The sequence below is a fragment of the Panthera tigris genome, chromosome C2 (genome assembly GCF_018350195.1).
Source record: "Panthera tigris isolate Pti1 chromosome C2, P.tigris_Pti1_mat1.1, whole genome shotgun sequence".
NCBI classification, from domain to species: domain Eukaryota; kingdom Metazoa; phylum Chordata; class Mammalia; order Carnivora; family Felidae; genus Panthera; species Panthera tigris.
The window spans coordinates 83,393,288-83,410,189 of NC_056668.1; the positions used below are offsets into that span (position 1 = coordinate 83,393,288).

At 41.1% G+C, this 16,902-nt stretch overlaps 1 protein-coding gene across 4 annotated transcripts in view; it reads left to right on the top strand.

The window, feature by feature from the left end:
• Nucleotides 1–7,258: 7,258 nt before the first annotated feature.
• Nucleotides 7,259–16,902, top strand: part of DCUN1D1 (defective in cullin neddylation 1 domain containing 1) — a 31,906-nt gene continuing 22,262 nt past the window's right edge. Inside the window, exon 1 of one of the 4 annotated variants that reach the window (XM_007094564.2) lies at nucleotides 7,259–7,362. In XM_007094564.2, coding sequence (XP_007094626.1) covers nucleotides 7,351–7,362 — 12 coding nt within the window. In that variant the 5' untranslated portion in view covers nucleotides 7,259–7,350. The other 3 variants (XM_007094565.2, XM_042998782.1, XM_042998781.1) reach the window with 3 other exon arrangements.

The window sequence follows — 16,902 nt, forward strand, 5'->3', positions numbered from 1 at the left end:
CCTGAACTCAAATAGTCCCAGTTAAGATGGAAGAATTGCAACTTGTTAGCAGTAGAAAGCTTTTATTTTTTCTTTCGCCAAGCCATTTCTGTTAGACTTTTTTACATACTGAAAATGGTCTGTGGTCTATATTAACAACCTTTGCAAACTGTAGTTGGGATAATAGCTCTACTCATTATATTATTCGGAGCTCCTATAAAAGAGCCTTGGTAACCAAAAAAAAAAGGGTTTTTTTAAAGATGATTTTCCCCCTTCTCATTGATAGGCATTATTACACATAAAATTCACGAACTAGTAAATAATCTCTTGGGTATACTCTTTCTTATATTCTTTCCTTTCTGTGTTTTCTTGCTGTAAAACCAACATCCCTGGCTCTTTGCTGGAGAGAAGAGGCATCCTAAGGCTGCCATGCGGACATGAGCTCACCAGGCAGGCAGGTGGTAAAACATGTGGTTTATTTTGAAGCTCTTCATCTCCCTACCAACCATCTCTTCTCCCCCTGGAGTTTTCAGTCCAGTTTCAGCTCATTGCTAGGCCAGTAGAAAATACTTTAGGAGACCTAAAAATGTATGACACGTGGTCTCTGCCTTTGAAGGATGCACAGTCTAGTCATTAGTAAAGGGAAAATGACGTGGGCAGAAATACCTAAGATGAAAGGCAAAATGAGCCAGGTGCTCTAGGGATTCCAAACAGCCTGCTTGGGCTGCACAGCTGTGTGTGTGTGTGTGTGTGTGTGTGTGTGTGTGTGTGTGTGTAGGGAGGTGTCACCTCTAGCCATGGGGCTGGGGAATTGATAGAAGAACTGGGTATTGAAAGAAGAGGAGGCCCGTGGAGGGTAAAGCTAGGGAGATGGGGACAAGGGTGTTCCTGACAGAGAAACAGAACCACTAGGAGATCTTGTCTGTCTATGGTTACAGGTAATTAGTCTTCCACAATCGTGTGAGATGGTTAAGCAGTCTCTATGAGCTGTTGTCTCCATGTCCAGTGTTGGAGCTTGAAGTCCATGGTGCATGCAGTCAGGAAGTGATAATGGATGTCAAGTAGGGAGATCGAGAGAAAGCTGGAAACCACAAGCGTGAGAGAATTCCACAAGGACAGACTGAAGTTTGTCTGTTCTTGTGACCTCTGACCTTGGTGTCAAGGCTACTCTATAGAAGCTAGGACCCTGTGTCATAGAGCTGAATGCAAACACCTGGCTCCAGAGTTGGAGGAGCTGAAGGGAGGATCCAGGATCCAGCCTGTAGAAGAGAAGCTACAGGCTTAGTTGCTGCTTCGAGCCGATGAGGTGAATCGGCACACTGTGTGTGTGAGTCACAAAATGACTGCTTCCCTTCTGCCCTCCAAATCTCTGAGAATCTTCCCTATGGCCCACCCTAATAGAAAACAGACAAGAAAGGGAATTCAGGGAAGTATAGGTCAGATTCACAAGTTGTATCCAGAGTATGGAGCTTCTGAAAATTAAAGAATTTGGATAATATCGATAAGTGGCTTTTGAGCCAGAGAAACAAGAGTAAAGCTTAAGGACAATAAAGTGGGGAGCAGGACAGGTTGGAGGGCCTAACTTTAGGAGCTCAGAATGCTGGTGAGTGGTAGCAAGGGGGTTCAGGAAGCTGGAGTAGAAAGGGAAGTGGCAGGGCCATGCCTAGAAATTTTGCTGCTCTGGCCAGTGCACAAAGCTTGCTTTTGTGTGTTTGGGGGAAGACAGCAGATCTACATACAAAGCATTGCCTGCTCTGGACATTGATGTATTTCTTTCTCCTATCCATTTCCTTGAGCCTTAAAAAATTTCAATGCCCTGGGTCAAAGTCCCAAGTTTGTGACCCCAGAAATTTGTGGTCCTGAAAAGAGAATATCAGTGGATATTTGTCATGTTTTATGACACCCAACAATAGCAATTGAAAATCCTTTCTGTGTTTGGGGAATTTTCCATATTAAGGATCCTCCTAGAAGCCAGTACATCACTTTCTTAGCTTGCTTTTAACTAAGGAGACTCCAGTTTATAAGAGAACAGGAAGAAGCAGGGGCCAAACAATCACTTTTTTATTACTGAATAGTATTCTGTTATATGGATATACCACATTTTCTTTATCCATTCACCAACTGATAAACATTTGAATAGTTTCCAGTTTTTGTCTATTATGTACAATGCTGCTATAAACATTCTTGTACATGTCTTCTGGATAAACATCTAGTAGTACAGTTCCTGGGTTATATGGTAGCTTTTAGTTTTAAGAAACTGCCAGACTATTTGCCAACAGTTTCTGTTCTGTATTTCCATCAGCAATGCATGAGGGATCAGGTTTCTCTGTATGTTCACCCAAACTTGGGAAGGTCCATCTTTTTAATTGCAGCCATTCTTGTGAATGTGTAGGATTATCCTGTGGTTTTAAGTTATATTTCCCCAATGACCAATGATGTTGAATTTCCATATAAATTTTAGGATCAGCCAATCAATTTCACAAAGCCTACTGGGATTTTGATGGGGACTGAACTGAATGTATACAACAATTTAGGGGAGATTTGCCATGCTAAAAATATTGAGTCTTTCAATTGATGAACATGGGATAGTTTTCCACTTAATTAGATCTACTTTAATTTCTCTCAGCAATGTTTTATAATTTTCAGTGTACAAATCTTTCACTTCTTTTGTTAAACTTATTCACAAGTATTTTGTTATTTTTTGATCCTATTGTGTTTTAGATTGTTGCTAGTATATAGAAACACAACTGATTTTTAAAGTATTGATCTTGTATCTAGTGGCCTTGCTGAGCTCATTTTTTACTTCTAGCAGTTTTGGGCAGGGAGCAGGGGACTCCTTAGAGTTTTCTATGTATAAGACAATATCATCTGAGAATAAAGAGAGTTTTACTTCTTTTTTCTAATCTGGATACCTTAAAATTTTTTTCTTATCGAACTGGCTACAACCTCAGTTCAAGGTTAATTAGAGATGGCAAGAGCAGCTATCTTTGCCTTGTTCCTGTCTTAGGGAGAAGCATCCAGTCTTTCACCATTAAGTATGATATTAGCACTAGCTTATTTTGTTTTGCTTTTTTTTTTTTTTTTGTAGATGCACCTTATCAGGTAAGAAACTTCCCTTATATTCCTAGTTTGTTGAGAATTTTTACTGTGAGTGGATGTTAGGTTTTGTTAAATGCTTTTTTTGCATTTACTGAGATGATTGTGTTCTTGTGTCTTCGTCCTATTAATATGGTGTGCTATATTAACTGATTTTCAACTATTAAACCAACACTGCGTTTCTGGGTAAATAATTTTTTCATACATTATTGAATTTGGTTTGCTAATATATTTTAAAAGGCTTTTGCATTTATGTTTTTGCATTTATGTATTAGTCTGTAGTTTTATTTTCTTTGATACCTGTTTTTAGTTTTGAATCAGGAAAATACGGGCCTCATGGAATTGATATATCTGCATTGCTTCTACAGACACATAAATAGAATTTATTGTAATTTTTGCATTTATTTGTTTCTTTTTCCTTCTGAGAAACAAGTTGTATAGGTTATTTTTAAAACAGAAACTAGATCTTACCTACTGGTAAGATTACTAAAACTTAATCAATGTTTCATCTGAGAACCTGTGCGGGGCCCTCTATTCAGACTGTTTATTGCAGACATGGACAGAGACAGATGGCATTCCAGGACCTAAGTACCTCAAAGTCAAATTTCCCAACTGATCACAGACAGAAGAGGAAGTTGCCACCTTATTTTTCTCCCCTGTAGTGTAGAGGGATAGAAAAATGTCTCGTGAATATCCATTGACCATTGTTGTAACTTCTTATCATAGCCCCTTGATATTTGGGGAAGAAATGTGGTAATTTTATATACATAACCAATCAAGCTGGCTCCACTGGTCAGTGTTTCTAGATGCCAGAGCCACAGCAAGTGTCAGAAGAATCTGTGTGTTGATACAGTGATTGGAAGGAACTATCTAGCCAGTGTTTCCCTCATCATGTAACCTTAATATTTGTTACGATCATGGCTGATTTGGGTTATTTTTCAGTGTTTGAAACATAAAGAACAATCACAGTGCCCTCCTTGAGGGTGCCTTTTGATTAAAGAGGCATCCAAATGTCACAGGGAAGAACTGCTTTTTACCAAACATCACTTTAAATGACTCTCTCCTTAAAACAAACCAGGTCACCTCAGCTTGAGACTCACTGCTATTCATTCTGTAGAAGTCCATTCATATGTTACCTCTTCTAGATTGAGCAACTGCCTACCACAGCATTACATGTGCTGTCTCATTTACTCTCTGCACAGTACTCTGAAGTAGGTATTTTATAGATGAAAATACTAAGAAATATGCCAACATCACCTTTATAATAAATGGTAGAGTCTGGTTGCAGCACAGATCTAGGTAACATGAAGCCCATCCTCTCCTGCTACACACAGCCTCCCCTCTGCCCATAGTCCTGCTGGGCTTCTCAGATGCAGTACTTGCACAACCATCTCAGAGACTCTTTTCCCACCTCCCATAGTTTCCATATCACCTGATTCTGATTTCCTAGGTAGGTGCGCAGGGATGCCGGGACCGTTTGGCTTGTTCTTTGTATTTCTAGTACCTCTTACTGTGGCTGATACGTAGGTGTTCAATGAAAGTTGAAATACATGACTGAATGAGAACAATTATACTTCCTAGACTTTTGAAGGAAGCTCAGATTTGAAGCTGGAAGGAAATTAAGGATTTATCTAATCTAAACTCGCCAGTCAGAGGAGTTGAGGCTCCAAGAAGACAGGTGTGATTTGCCCAGTCGTATGGAGATAGACAATTTAGAACACAGTTGTCTTAGGCCGTGACTCTCATATAACCCCGAGGCCTATTTCCAAAGTTTCAAAGCTGATGCCACTCCTCAGTTTGTAACTTCTACAAAAGAAATACAAATGTAAGCAATAATAACAAGGGATCTGAATTTTAAATAATGTAAAGATAATATTGCCGGAAAAAAATTCTGACTGCCATGACTTCATAAAGGACTTAACAATATTCATTACTTCTTTTGAGAAATCATCCAGCTGAAGGCATTAGAAACAAATCTTAGACTCTTCTCAGATGAAAAATCAAATGAAACACCTGGCTCTGGGCTGGTGGACTAAGACCTGGGCTCTGAGCCATACACTTCACCCGAGGTATGTCACATATGCCCAGCCTAGGGGAGGTATTCTCTTACACGTTTCACAGCTATGTTGTTACTCTGTAGGGCCGTATCCTATTGATCAGGAATGAAGATAATCCCTGCCTCTCTCCTAACCCCTCCCACTGGCTGTTCTTTCCAGCCAGACCTGATCTGCCAATTGTGCTGTCACCAGCGCTAGCCCACCAGGCCTGACCCTAAGCCCTCGTGCTCCCTGCCTCCCCACTCAATCCCCTCCCCCCTTCCCCACACCCCTCTATCAGGTCAGGCTGTCAACAAAAATTGAGGGACCTCTTCAAATTCTCTAAAATTCATTATTTTGTTTCAAAGTGCTGATATGCCACCACAACGTTTTCCTTTCTGTCAGTTGAGAGTGGCCACGTCGCATTTTCTCTCTAAAGAATTTTGCCTAATCATCTCCTTTCCCAAATGTCCTGAAGGGGGTTCTCCCTGGTCTCTCACAGCACATTAACTCATTTGGGCTTCACTTGTAGACTCCTTCATTGACTTCCTCTGTCTGTATATTTATTTTCAAAATGATAATCTCACAACTTAGCTTTTTGTTATTTGTATGTTTTCTCTTTTGCAGCGCTTTAGGCTACTCTGACCCTGATACTAATTTTTAAAAAATTTTACACTATTTGCACACAAATCTTCCCTTTCACCAACTCTCTTCTCTCTTCATCCATCCCAAATAATTTCTTTGAAAAGGGTGACCTATCTTAACGGAAATGGAGAAAATGGCATTAACTTACTAGATACTGTTTTGCTGGACAGCCCTGAAAAAAGCCCTGAAAACTCTAAAGTGGCTGTGATGTGTTTTAGTGTTTCATATGTCTTATTTTGACTGAAAAAACCTTGTACACAAATCACATTTAACAGGATGACACGGTCAGAGTCAGGCAGATATGGGTGTATGGTAGACATTTGCAAATTTGTACAGGTGACTTTCCTAGTTTGCTATATATACTGAAAATGGTACATATATAATCATGTATATTATTAATTCACTTATTATTCATATATTTATTATTTTTATATATTTACAGGCTTCATATTGCCCCCTTGCCAATTTTTTTTTTCCAATTGAACTACGTTAGCTTCCCTAATACTAAATATTTTTGTACTACTATTGGATATATATAGATATTTCAGGTTTACTTTGGTTTTTATTTATTTCCTGGGAGTAAGAGTGCTTATTTCTCCCACTTGTGAAGCATCTATTTCCAGTGGCCAGACACTGTCTGGGCCTGTGCTGGCCAATATAGTAGCCATATGTGGCAACTGACCACTTGAAAGTGACTAGTCCAAATTCAGATGCACTTTACGTATAAAATACATATCAGATTTCAAAGACTTGCCATGAAAAAAAAAAAAGAATGTAAACTACCTCAATGTTTTATATTGAGTACATGTTAAAATGCTGATATTTTGGATATCTTAGGTTAGATGTTAAAAACAAAATAGGTGAAGCCTGTTTCAGGCTTTTAAATGTCACTACTAGAAAATTTTAAATTTCGTATGTGCCTCATATTTGCAGCATGCATTATACCTGCCATACAGTGTTATTGTAGGTATTTCATACACTTAGAAATGAATGAATGAGTGAATGAATGAGACAGGCTATACTTCCCTGATCTTTGTGGACAGCTCATAATAGTGGACCAGGAAGGAATCAAACAAGCGTAGGGTTTGATTGAAACTTATTACAATTCAACCCGATCTTTTTATTTTGTAATTGAGAATACCAAGTCCCAGGGAAATGTGTATGCCTTCCGTACTATTCACTGAATAAAGACAGGAAAGCAAGGTGTTGGTTCCACACCAGCATTTCCAATAAGGCACATGCCTTTGTGAGGATACCAAAAGTATCAAGGGATAAACACTCTGGATTCTAGAGGACCATCTACTGTACTACCTGTAGAATTGTTTCAGTCTTTATGATTTTAACAAATTTACTCTCTGCAACTGACCAGAGCTGTCCAAGACAGACACCCAGGCTGAGCTGCGGTCTCATGTAGGAGGGACCAAGCGGGGCTGGGCAGGGAGGTGCAAGATGGACACCTCAGGACAGTGGGACATTGTGACATCATCAGTGATGGTCTCAGGTAGTTTCCCATCACTGGCCCTCCAGTCTCAGCTGTTACTGCAAGTCCATTCCTCTACCATGAGTGTGGAGCAGCTCAAATCAACAGATCCACATGTACCTTGAGGTGACAGACTGGCTCTGGTGAATACCCCCTTTTGTAAATTTAGAGGTGACCCTTTTGTTGGCTCTTTTGTGTGAAGGGGTCAGTGGTGTTCATTTTTCTAGGGACAGTCCTTAAGTTTCCTCCTTTTGTTCTGATTAAGGATTCATTTTTAAATAGTTTAGAATGTGGGGGAAGAGTCCTAGGCAGTCGGTCATCTCTTTGGCTGCACTGAAAATGCTTACCAGGGAGGGAGAGTCAAAAGGCTTCCATCTCTTCCCCCACTCTGATGAGTTAGGCGTTAATTTGCAACCATGGCTCTTATATTAGACTTTTTGCAACTACAACGAGGGCCCATCCCTGCCCCTGAGGCCTCATCTTGTCTGCTTCACCCTTTAAAATATTATAATTCTGGATCAATAAGACCTAAAGGCCACGTTTTACTCAAATAGGTTGTATTGGTCAGTCTCATTTACTCTTACATATTTATAAATGGGCGAGCTTGAATTCAATAAGCACATTTATGTAAATGTTGGGCAAAATTGAGTCCACCCAAGTTAAGTGTGGGAGGGTGGTGGCTGTGCGTCCCAGACTAGTGCCTTTGAACTGTAACTATGTATACATAGTTACCCTGCAGGCTTAATTTTAGCTGGATGAACTACCAGAAATGTTAGCAATCTGTCTTTTCAGATTACTTTTGCTCTTTCTCTTTGCTAAAAGACAGATTTTTAAAGTATGGAACCCTGGTTTCACATGTTTCTTTAAACAGAACTGTAACAATTTTTATCAGCGAATATATATATATATCTTAACGTGAATTTTTAAACATCTGAGGCAATTCATTTTCAAATACTTGCATGTTTTACCTTGAAAAATTATACCATCTACAGATACTCTATATTAGTCTACGTAGCTATAGATGTACAGTGAATATATATTGTGCACGTACTTTCTCTATGTGTGTATGTATGTATACATATATATATACACATACACACCATATATGTGTGTTATATATATAGATGTGTGTATACACACACACACACACACACACAGGGAAGGAGGATAGTGGATTTCAGCTAGATGGTTCCATCTTATTTGTATTGAGATTGTCACTTTGAAAAAAATCTTTACAAATTCTGTTCTTAACAAAAACCCTCAAAATCTTAAAAATTTGAAAGCTCATGACAAAAAAGTAATACGAACATGTTAATGAATATGATCAGATATTGTAATTTATACTTTATCTTCAGGACTTTTCCATTTTAAAAATAATCAGGACAATTTTAACAAATATATTTTTCTCAGTAATGATGACTGAGTAATAATCCTCCATTTCACATTCAGTACTGTAGCTTGTAAGTGCAGTAATGGGTACAGTTGCTACTACATTTACCATCTGACTGTATGCTATAACATACATCTGCCAAGGAGGACAGACATTCCATTACAATAATAAACAACATAGGCATAGTCTTAAGGCAAATCAACATATATCAGATATCTTCTTTCTTTTATCTGTTATCATGTAGCACATACATCTGTCCTATGTGTCAGGCACTTGCTTTGACACTGAAAAAGATGTATGCAACTGGGTCTCTCACCTGGAGGAGTCAGGGGTGGTGGTCATGCAGATAAATGATTATCATATGATGTCAAGATGTCCTAAGTGTAAAAGAAGTGTATACAAGGTGTCACAGAAGTGCAGAACGAAAAAAACAATGCCTGACTGCTGGAATCCAGGAATGAGGTCAGGAGATAATCACAGAGAAGATGGTTTTTGAATTGAGTATGAGGTCTTGGTAGGAAATACAGAGTGGTAGTTAAGAGAATAGTCTGTGGCTAGACTATATGGGTTTAAACTCCAGCTTTACTACTTACCAGCCAAGGAAACTTAGGCATGTTATTTAACCTTTCTGTGCTTCAGTTTTCTCCTCTGTAGAATGGGCATAATCACTGAGCATAGCTCATAGGACTAAAGTGAGGATTATGTGAGTAGTGTGTGCCATGGACTTAGAACAGTGCAAGGCATGACTTGGAAAGTCAGAACATGGCAGAACATGGAAAGCCCTTAATCAGCGTTAGCCCCTAAGCCAGTGATAGCAGAATAAGAGAAAGCAAGGAGACACAAAGTAGTATGGCAGGCTTGGCTTGTTAAAATTGAAATATGAGGTGTATTTTGTGTGGAAGGAGGTGGGAAATGACAAGATAGGTAGATAGCCTCCTATGCCACACCAACGAGGCTCACGTTCATGGAGCCAGTAGAGAATTTTAAGGAACAAATTAGGTTTTGTATTATAAAAAGATAACTCTGGAGCAATGGGGAATGTATAGAGGTCAGATTAGCTAAGGAAGAGATTATTGATGAGAAAAGATACAATAACGGCTCTGCTGAGGGTGGAGGATAGAGTGGAGATTCAAAGTTATATTTTTGAGGTAAAATTGATGAGAGTTGTTAACCGATTAGATTAAGGGAGATGAAGTAGAAGGAGTTGTGGATGTCTCTTGGACTTCTAGTTTGGGTGATCTGGTAAAAAGACTGGAAGAAAAGCAGGCTTGGGGATAAGGTTTTGGATTTGTCAAGATGGATGGGCCTGTGATGTGACCAAAATTTAGTGTTTAGGCCTGCCACTCAGGAGCTGGAAGTCAAGATTCAGTACTCCTCAAGATCTAGGTAGCAGTTGACATGTGGGAATGTGAGTGAGTGCAGTATAACACAGGTTATACACAGGAGGAGATTCAGGGACGGTTCTGGAACATTGTACAGCCAAAGAAAGCTGAGCCAGCAAAGAAGAGCGGTCACAGAAAGAGGAAATGCAGAAGAAAGTGGAAACATGGAAAATGATGGAGAAGGAATTGAAGGAAGAAATGTTCAATTGCATGGGGGGAGTCAGATAGAATGAGAACTGAGAATTGTACTTCAGACTTGGCAAATAGGAAAAAAAGCTGAAGAAAACCTGTGAGCTATTATCATAGTGAAGTATAACAGCATAGGAAAGAGATACAGTGACTCCTCTTCTTTAAGACCCTAGATGTTAATATTTCCTCCAATCTAGGTGAATACCTGGAGAACATCCTTGGATGTGGTCCGGCTTCAGGCTTGGTGCATGAGGCAGATCTGGCCTGTCTTCACCAAGCTGTTTACCCAAAACCTAGCAAGGAGCTGTGGTGGCCAAAGATCTGTTTTGGTAGAGTTCTGGGAGCTCCTGATACATGGCTGGCTCCAGGAAGTGTTAAGTGGCCCTGGGAAGTTGCCAAAGAAGTTCTGATGCTTTGATAAGAACTTCAAAACTGTGAAGTTGCAGGGTTGATCCGGTAGCTTATGCCTGTGTTGGGGGGACAGGGGTGTTGGTGAGGATAGTGATAACAGGTTGATTCGAGTTGGTTCTTTTCTGAAACACATCCAAACTCTTGGCTCAGTCTTAGATGTGATTTTCTGATTGTTTGTTTCACTACCTGTTTTCTTATTTCCTTCCTTCATGTGTGAAAGTGTCTCATCTCTCCAACTGGATAGTCAATTTCTTAAGAGCAGGGACCACACTCCAAAGAGTGTTTTAACTCCCTTCAAGCACATTCCCGTATTTGACCCCCAACTCAGAATCCTGGTATTCTCAGCCTCACCTGACTTAGTGCCAAGAATAGGTCAAACCTGGACAGCCCACCTGGAGTGACGTCAATCCCCTCCCCGCCCCCCGTCAAAAAAAAAAAAAAAAAAGTTCCACAGTTACCTCCCAAAACTTATCCTAGTAAGGTTGAACTGAGGGAATATTTAGAGCAAGCAGTAAATGTTGATACTGCAACTTCTGCCACTAGTTGCATGCATGGGGCCTTCTCAGTCCTCCTGGCCGAGAGCTCCAAGGCCACTCCACTGGTTTCCCAGCGGACACTTAGGTCTGGGAAGAACCTGTGCCATAAAGGACATTACGGCTCCCATGAGGCTAGACTAAGTTCTCCTCTCCTCTCGTATGTCCACATGGGGGACCTGATACAGTCCAGGGGCAACTGTGGGGCAAACAGGAAAATACGAGGTGGAGGTGTTTTCACTATTTTCTTCCCTTTTGAGGGCTGGTCTTGATGGGAAGGGGTGGTTTGGGATGGATCTAGCCTAGCCCCTCAGTCCTATCCCTTCCAGTCTCCCCCATCTGCTCAAGTTACTGAGCACCGCTCATCCTCTCCTCGAGTTGGTGTACCGGCGCCGTCCGACGGCGGAAGGAGCGCGTAGGAAGCGGAGGTGGGTGTCCTGCGGCCCCCCACCCCGCCGGAGACCGCCAGGCGCGGCGGGAGGATGTCGGCGCGCGGAGGGCGTGCGTCGCCCCCCTGCCCCGCCCGCGCCCCCCGCCCCGGGGGACCCCGCGCCCCGGGGAAGCCCCGCGCGGGGTGCCGGACGCCCGCCCCAGTCCCTCCGCCTCCCCGAAGCCCGGGGCTGCCTCCTCGGGCCGCGCCGGGGCCGTCCCGCACTGCGCATGAGCGGGAGCCCGGCAAGCCCGTGAGAGGAGCCGCCGCTGCCGCCGCCGTCCATTCGCTGCGGAGCCGGAGGAGGAGGGGAGAGGCCTGGAGGACACCAACATGGTGAGGCACTGCGGCCGCCCGCCCGCCCGCCCCGCCGGCTGGGGGCCGGCGCAGCTGCGCACCCCCGCCCCGCCGCCCTCCGCCCCGTGGCGACCCCGCCGCCCCGAGCCTCCGGCCCGCGGCCTCCGTCCGCTCTCCGGCGGGGCTCTCCTCCCCTCCTCTCCCTTCCTCCTTCGCCCCTTCCCGCCCGGGCGCCGCCGCTACGCGAGAGCCGAGGAGGCGGAGCGGAGCTGGGCCTAGTCGGGAGCCCCGGGAGTTTGGGGCGCGGGGAGAGGCCCCCTGTGCCCCTCGCCGGCCCGGCGCGGGTGAGGGAGGCGTTGGGGCGGGGGGAGGGGATGGGGCAACGGCCCTGCCCTTGCCGGGCCCCCTCGCCGGCTCTATTGTGTCTGACCGGGGTCCGGGGTTCCGGGTGAGGAGCCTCCCCCCGCCCCGAAGCCGGGGCTTCCCCCTCCGCCCCGCCGGCGAGAAGGAAAGACTTTCCCGGCGCTCCTCTCCCTCCTCCGCTCCCAGCTCCAACACCCCTCAAGTCTCCAGGCAGTTTCGCTTGGGGCGGGGTATTAGCCCTTTTCCTTTCTGCATCACCTCTTGATGCGCCCCAAGCTTTTGGAAAAGGAGAGTTTAACTGGCCAGTTGGTGGAGGTTATAGGCGCCTCTCCGCTGAGAACATGAGAAACCGCTGAGCTTAGGGGACGTGGGGGGGGGGGGCGGGGAGTACGGAAGTGCAACCTGTTCTCGTTTCATGAAATTAGGAGAAACAGACTTGCTACCTTTTGAGCACATGTTTTATTTGCTTGGGGTGGGAGGAGTAATTGTTTTATTATGCCAGTTAAAGACATTTGTGATTTTTTAAAAAACAGTTTGTCAAGTTATTCCCCCTCTTCTTTTTTTGTTTGGAGAAAAAATCGTCTTAGCAGCTTGAAGAAGTGGTAGTCAAGTTATCTGCTTACATTTTGGTAATCATGTAAATAACTCTGTTTCGTTCTCTGTTTTTTAGAAGTGAGGTTTGGCATTAGAGTCTGAGCATGAGTTGAATTCCATGCAGGTTACTGTATGAATAGACAGTAAAAATGATATTGTTGTCCTTTTGCTCCTGGGGAACATAAAGGCCTCTTTGAGGAGGGCGTATGTGTGTGTCTGTGTTAAGGGAATGCCCCAGTATCTTTGCTTTTAGTTGGTCTTATTTCTGCTGAATGACACTTATCTAGCCCCAGCCTCCAACTTAGCAGAATTTTGGTATCATGTACGGATATGTGGTTATAGTTTGTCATATATTCAGAGGTAAGTTTCATGAAAATTTGCCATTTGTATTTGTAAGAAAACTTTGCCGTGAAGTCCAGGTTAACGTTTAGAGTGATATTGCAGTGTTGAAAGATCTGCTGGGGCATCTGAACAGTTTCTAAAATTTTTAAAGTATTTTGATGGTCACAGACGTTATTCCTGAAGTTTCCAGGCTCTTGGCATGTAGATGAGTAGTAAGTTTGAAGTAATGAAATGTAATTCCCCGGTAAACACTCTGTGAGAGCACTGACATGTGCTCTGTTCATAATAGTCTGTAAATCATCAGCATCCTCTGGAAACAGCTCTTGATAATGCTCATCACCTGTTCAGGAATTCAGGATTCATGTGGTTCATGCAAGAGTTCAGCTTGGATTGGAGCTCTTAAGCTTCTCTCCTTTTGTTCATATTAAATTAGCTAGTTTTGGAACTTAGCCATAACTCATCTAAGTATACCAGTAGTGGCAATGTATCACTAATTTAAAACACTTTCTGTGGCTGGACTCCGATCATGTCACTAGAATTGTCTTGGTATGCTCTTGTTAGTTAGAAACGAAATCACCATGTTCTCTAATAGAAGTTAGGCCATAAGAATTTTGTAGTTAAGTTTTCATCATGAATATATAATTGTTTCTTAATAGTTATTGGGCTGTTGTTTTTCTGTGTATTTAGCTAGGCTTATTTCTAGAAGGCATATCGTCAGTTCTAGGGCAGGCTTAAATGATGGGATATCTAAAATACTTTGTATAAAAAAATTGTTCAGTTAACCTACCTGACTACTTAGACCAAAAATAACCCCAAAACTAGACAATATTCTATTACTCCTGAAAATATTTTTAAAAGTATTCAAAACTTATAGGTTGTTTTCTTATTTGTAAGATGACAGGATTGAATTTGATGATTTCTAAAGTTCTGTTCAACTAAAAATTTTTATTCTAATTTCTGTTAGATGTGTAAAAAGTATGTAGTTTGTAACCTACTAAATTTTTATAGATTCACGGCATCATAGTAGGAGTCAGAACTGGTTCCAGAGATCATCTGTTTTACCCTTCTACAGAAGAAGAAATTGAGGATCAAGGAGGTTTTGATTTTTTTTGTTTGTTTGTTGCAGAACTGAAACTTTGCTCCTGGTTTACTGTTTCCCCCAGTATTTGTAGTATATGTAATCTTTTAACTCACATGAAATCTAGAGAAATTGTGAAAATTGGATTTGAAATTAAATTACATTATTCATTTAAGCAGAGGAAAATCCATGTATTATTAATGAATATGTTAAATAACAAAATTCAAATGGATGACTAATGGATGTTAATTACAGTGCTTTTAATGGCTTTCTAAAAAATGTGTGGACTTTGAAATTTAAGATTATATTTTCAATAAATACAGAGTTTATGAGTCCAAATGAATGTAGCCCTGTGTAAGGTGTCTGTTTAGAACTTGTTTCACATTGTTTTGCATAGGCACAAGTAAAGGAGGGTCTTAATTCATTTCAGTAATTATTTATTGAAACACTGTGTGCCAACCACTGTTCTGGGAACTGGGAGAGAGAGAGAGAGAGAGAGAGAGAGAGAGAGAGAGAGAGAGAGAGAGAGAGAGAGAGAGTGTGTGTGTGTGTGTGTGTGTGTGTGTGTGTGTGTGTGTCTTTCACTGAAAAGATGAAAATCCCACCTCTTGAGAGGGCTACATTTTAGTAGGAAGACACAAATAATAAACATAGTATATCTTTTTCTTCTATGTTAGAGGGTGTTAAGTGTTATGGGAGAAAAGCAGCATTAAGGAGGGGAATTGGGAGCACAGGGGTAGTGGTGTGTGCACCAGAGATGAGGTGAATTTTGAGCAGACTAGGAGAGGAAGGATTAAGCCATGCAGAAATGTGGTAGAGAGAATTTGAGGAACAGTGAGACCAGTGACTGGAGCATTGTGTATGGAGGAAAAGGGCATATTGGGCATTGTAGCTGATGCTATCTGAGTGGGAAGGGGTGGAAATGGGCATGGTTGGGAATTGTAAGGATATTGGGTTTTTACTCCAAGAGAAACGGGAAGCCGCTGAGAGATTTTGAGTGGTATGATAGACTATTTCTGTTCTCCCATAGTGTCGGATTACAATATTGTAGATAATTATTTTTTAAAGCAACCCTTTTAAAAATAACCCTTATTCTAGTTTTCTGTACCATGTAGCTTCTGTGTAGAGGGTTTTGAATTCTGTTTAAGATGACTGTCTCATATTTAATAAAAACTAGTTGACCATTGAGTTTACCTAACCATGCTAGTTAATAAAAACGAAACCTCTTCCGTAGATTGTTTTAGAATGTGTTCTAGTAGTTTGTACGAAGTTTAATAACCATATGCAGAAAATTGGACCTTTGGGGAGAAAGAAGGACATTAACATTTATTAAGAACATTGTGTCTGCTAATCAGACAATTTACAACTTGTTAATCTCCAGTCTATGAGGTGGATACTCTTACCTCCTTTTAATGTATCTGGAAATGGAGGTTTACTGGTTCTACATTATTTGACCAAGGTAAAGAGCTAGTATGTGGCAGAGCATGGTTTAGAAGCCTGGTCTCTGATTAACATCTTTGTTTAACCCTCCTTTTTTTTTTCTTTTCTTTTCTTTTTTTAAACTTAGCAGGCACTCTTTCAGTATAGGTGTGAAATTTTTGATTAGTTTCATTCTTGTTTCTTCCCTATCATATTTTGTAGTGACCTAGTTTTTTTCTATATCAAATGAAATGATCTGATGTAAACATCTAAGTAATTGAAAAATTAACACTCTTTTGGTACCTACAGTAAAAAAGTTGAAAGTAAAATTAACTCTCGTGGTGGTGGTTTTTTGTTGTAAGTTTTAAGAAAGCTGAGCTTATTTCAGTCAAGTGGCTGTTTCCATTATTGCCTTATAGGTTGGGTCAGGCATAATGAAAATCTGTGAGAAAACTTCCTTTTAAATTTCGGTGTGTGGTGTTCAAATTCTGATAGCATTAGCCATGACATTTGATGAAGAGACATAGTTCCAAATAGGATTCAGTTGCTTTGTGGACACAAATAAGCTCTTGAATAACCTGCTGACTGTCTAGTTTACCTACTCATTTTAGGTGTACACACCCCACCTGAGAAAAAGCAAAAACAGAAGAGAAAAGTGCCAGTAAAGCATTTTTCATCACTTTATTGAATCCATTTTTAAGTAGTTGATACCTAATCACTAACAGTGCTTAGACTGCTTGTTTGTATTGTAAAATTTTAAGAGAGATCTACTTTTAGAGTTCTTTAAAGAATTCTGTTGCATTACACTTTTGAATCCCTCAACACTGAACATGGCATTCAGCAGCAGATAAATTGCTGAAGTTCATGGCGCATATCTTTGTTATATTAGGGTATTTTCATTTTCAGTAAACATTTAGAGTGCTCATTTATTATTCATAGGATTCTAATATTTTTGGATTTAGGATTTGAATAGATACCAGATCTTAGAATTAGGAGATTTCATTTTTCAAGGATCATTTATTCTCTTTATGAAACAAATATCACATGACTTTTTAATGCTAGTCATTATTATAAGTTATTTAACTATGGAACTTTTAAAATCTTACTTAATTCATTCTTTGTTCTTTTGTTTTGTTTTTGCCTGAGTAATCTTTTTGTTAATTTGAGATTTCTTTAGAGAAGATGTTTATGGAGAGGAGAAGTAAGTTTAAATTAGCTACCTTGACTGCTTGTTAGAA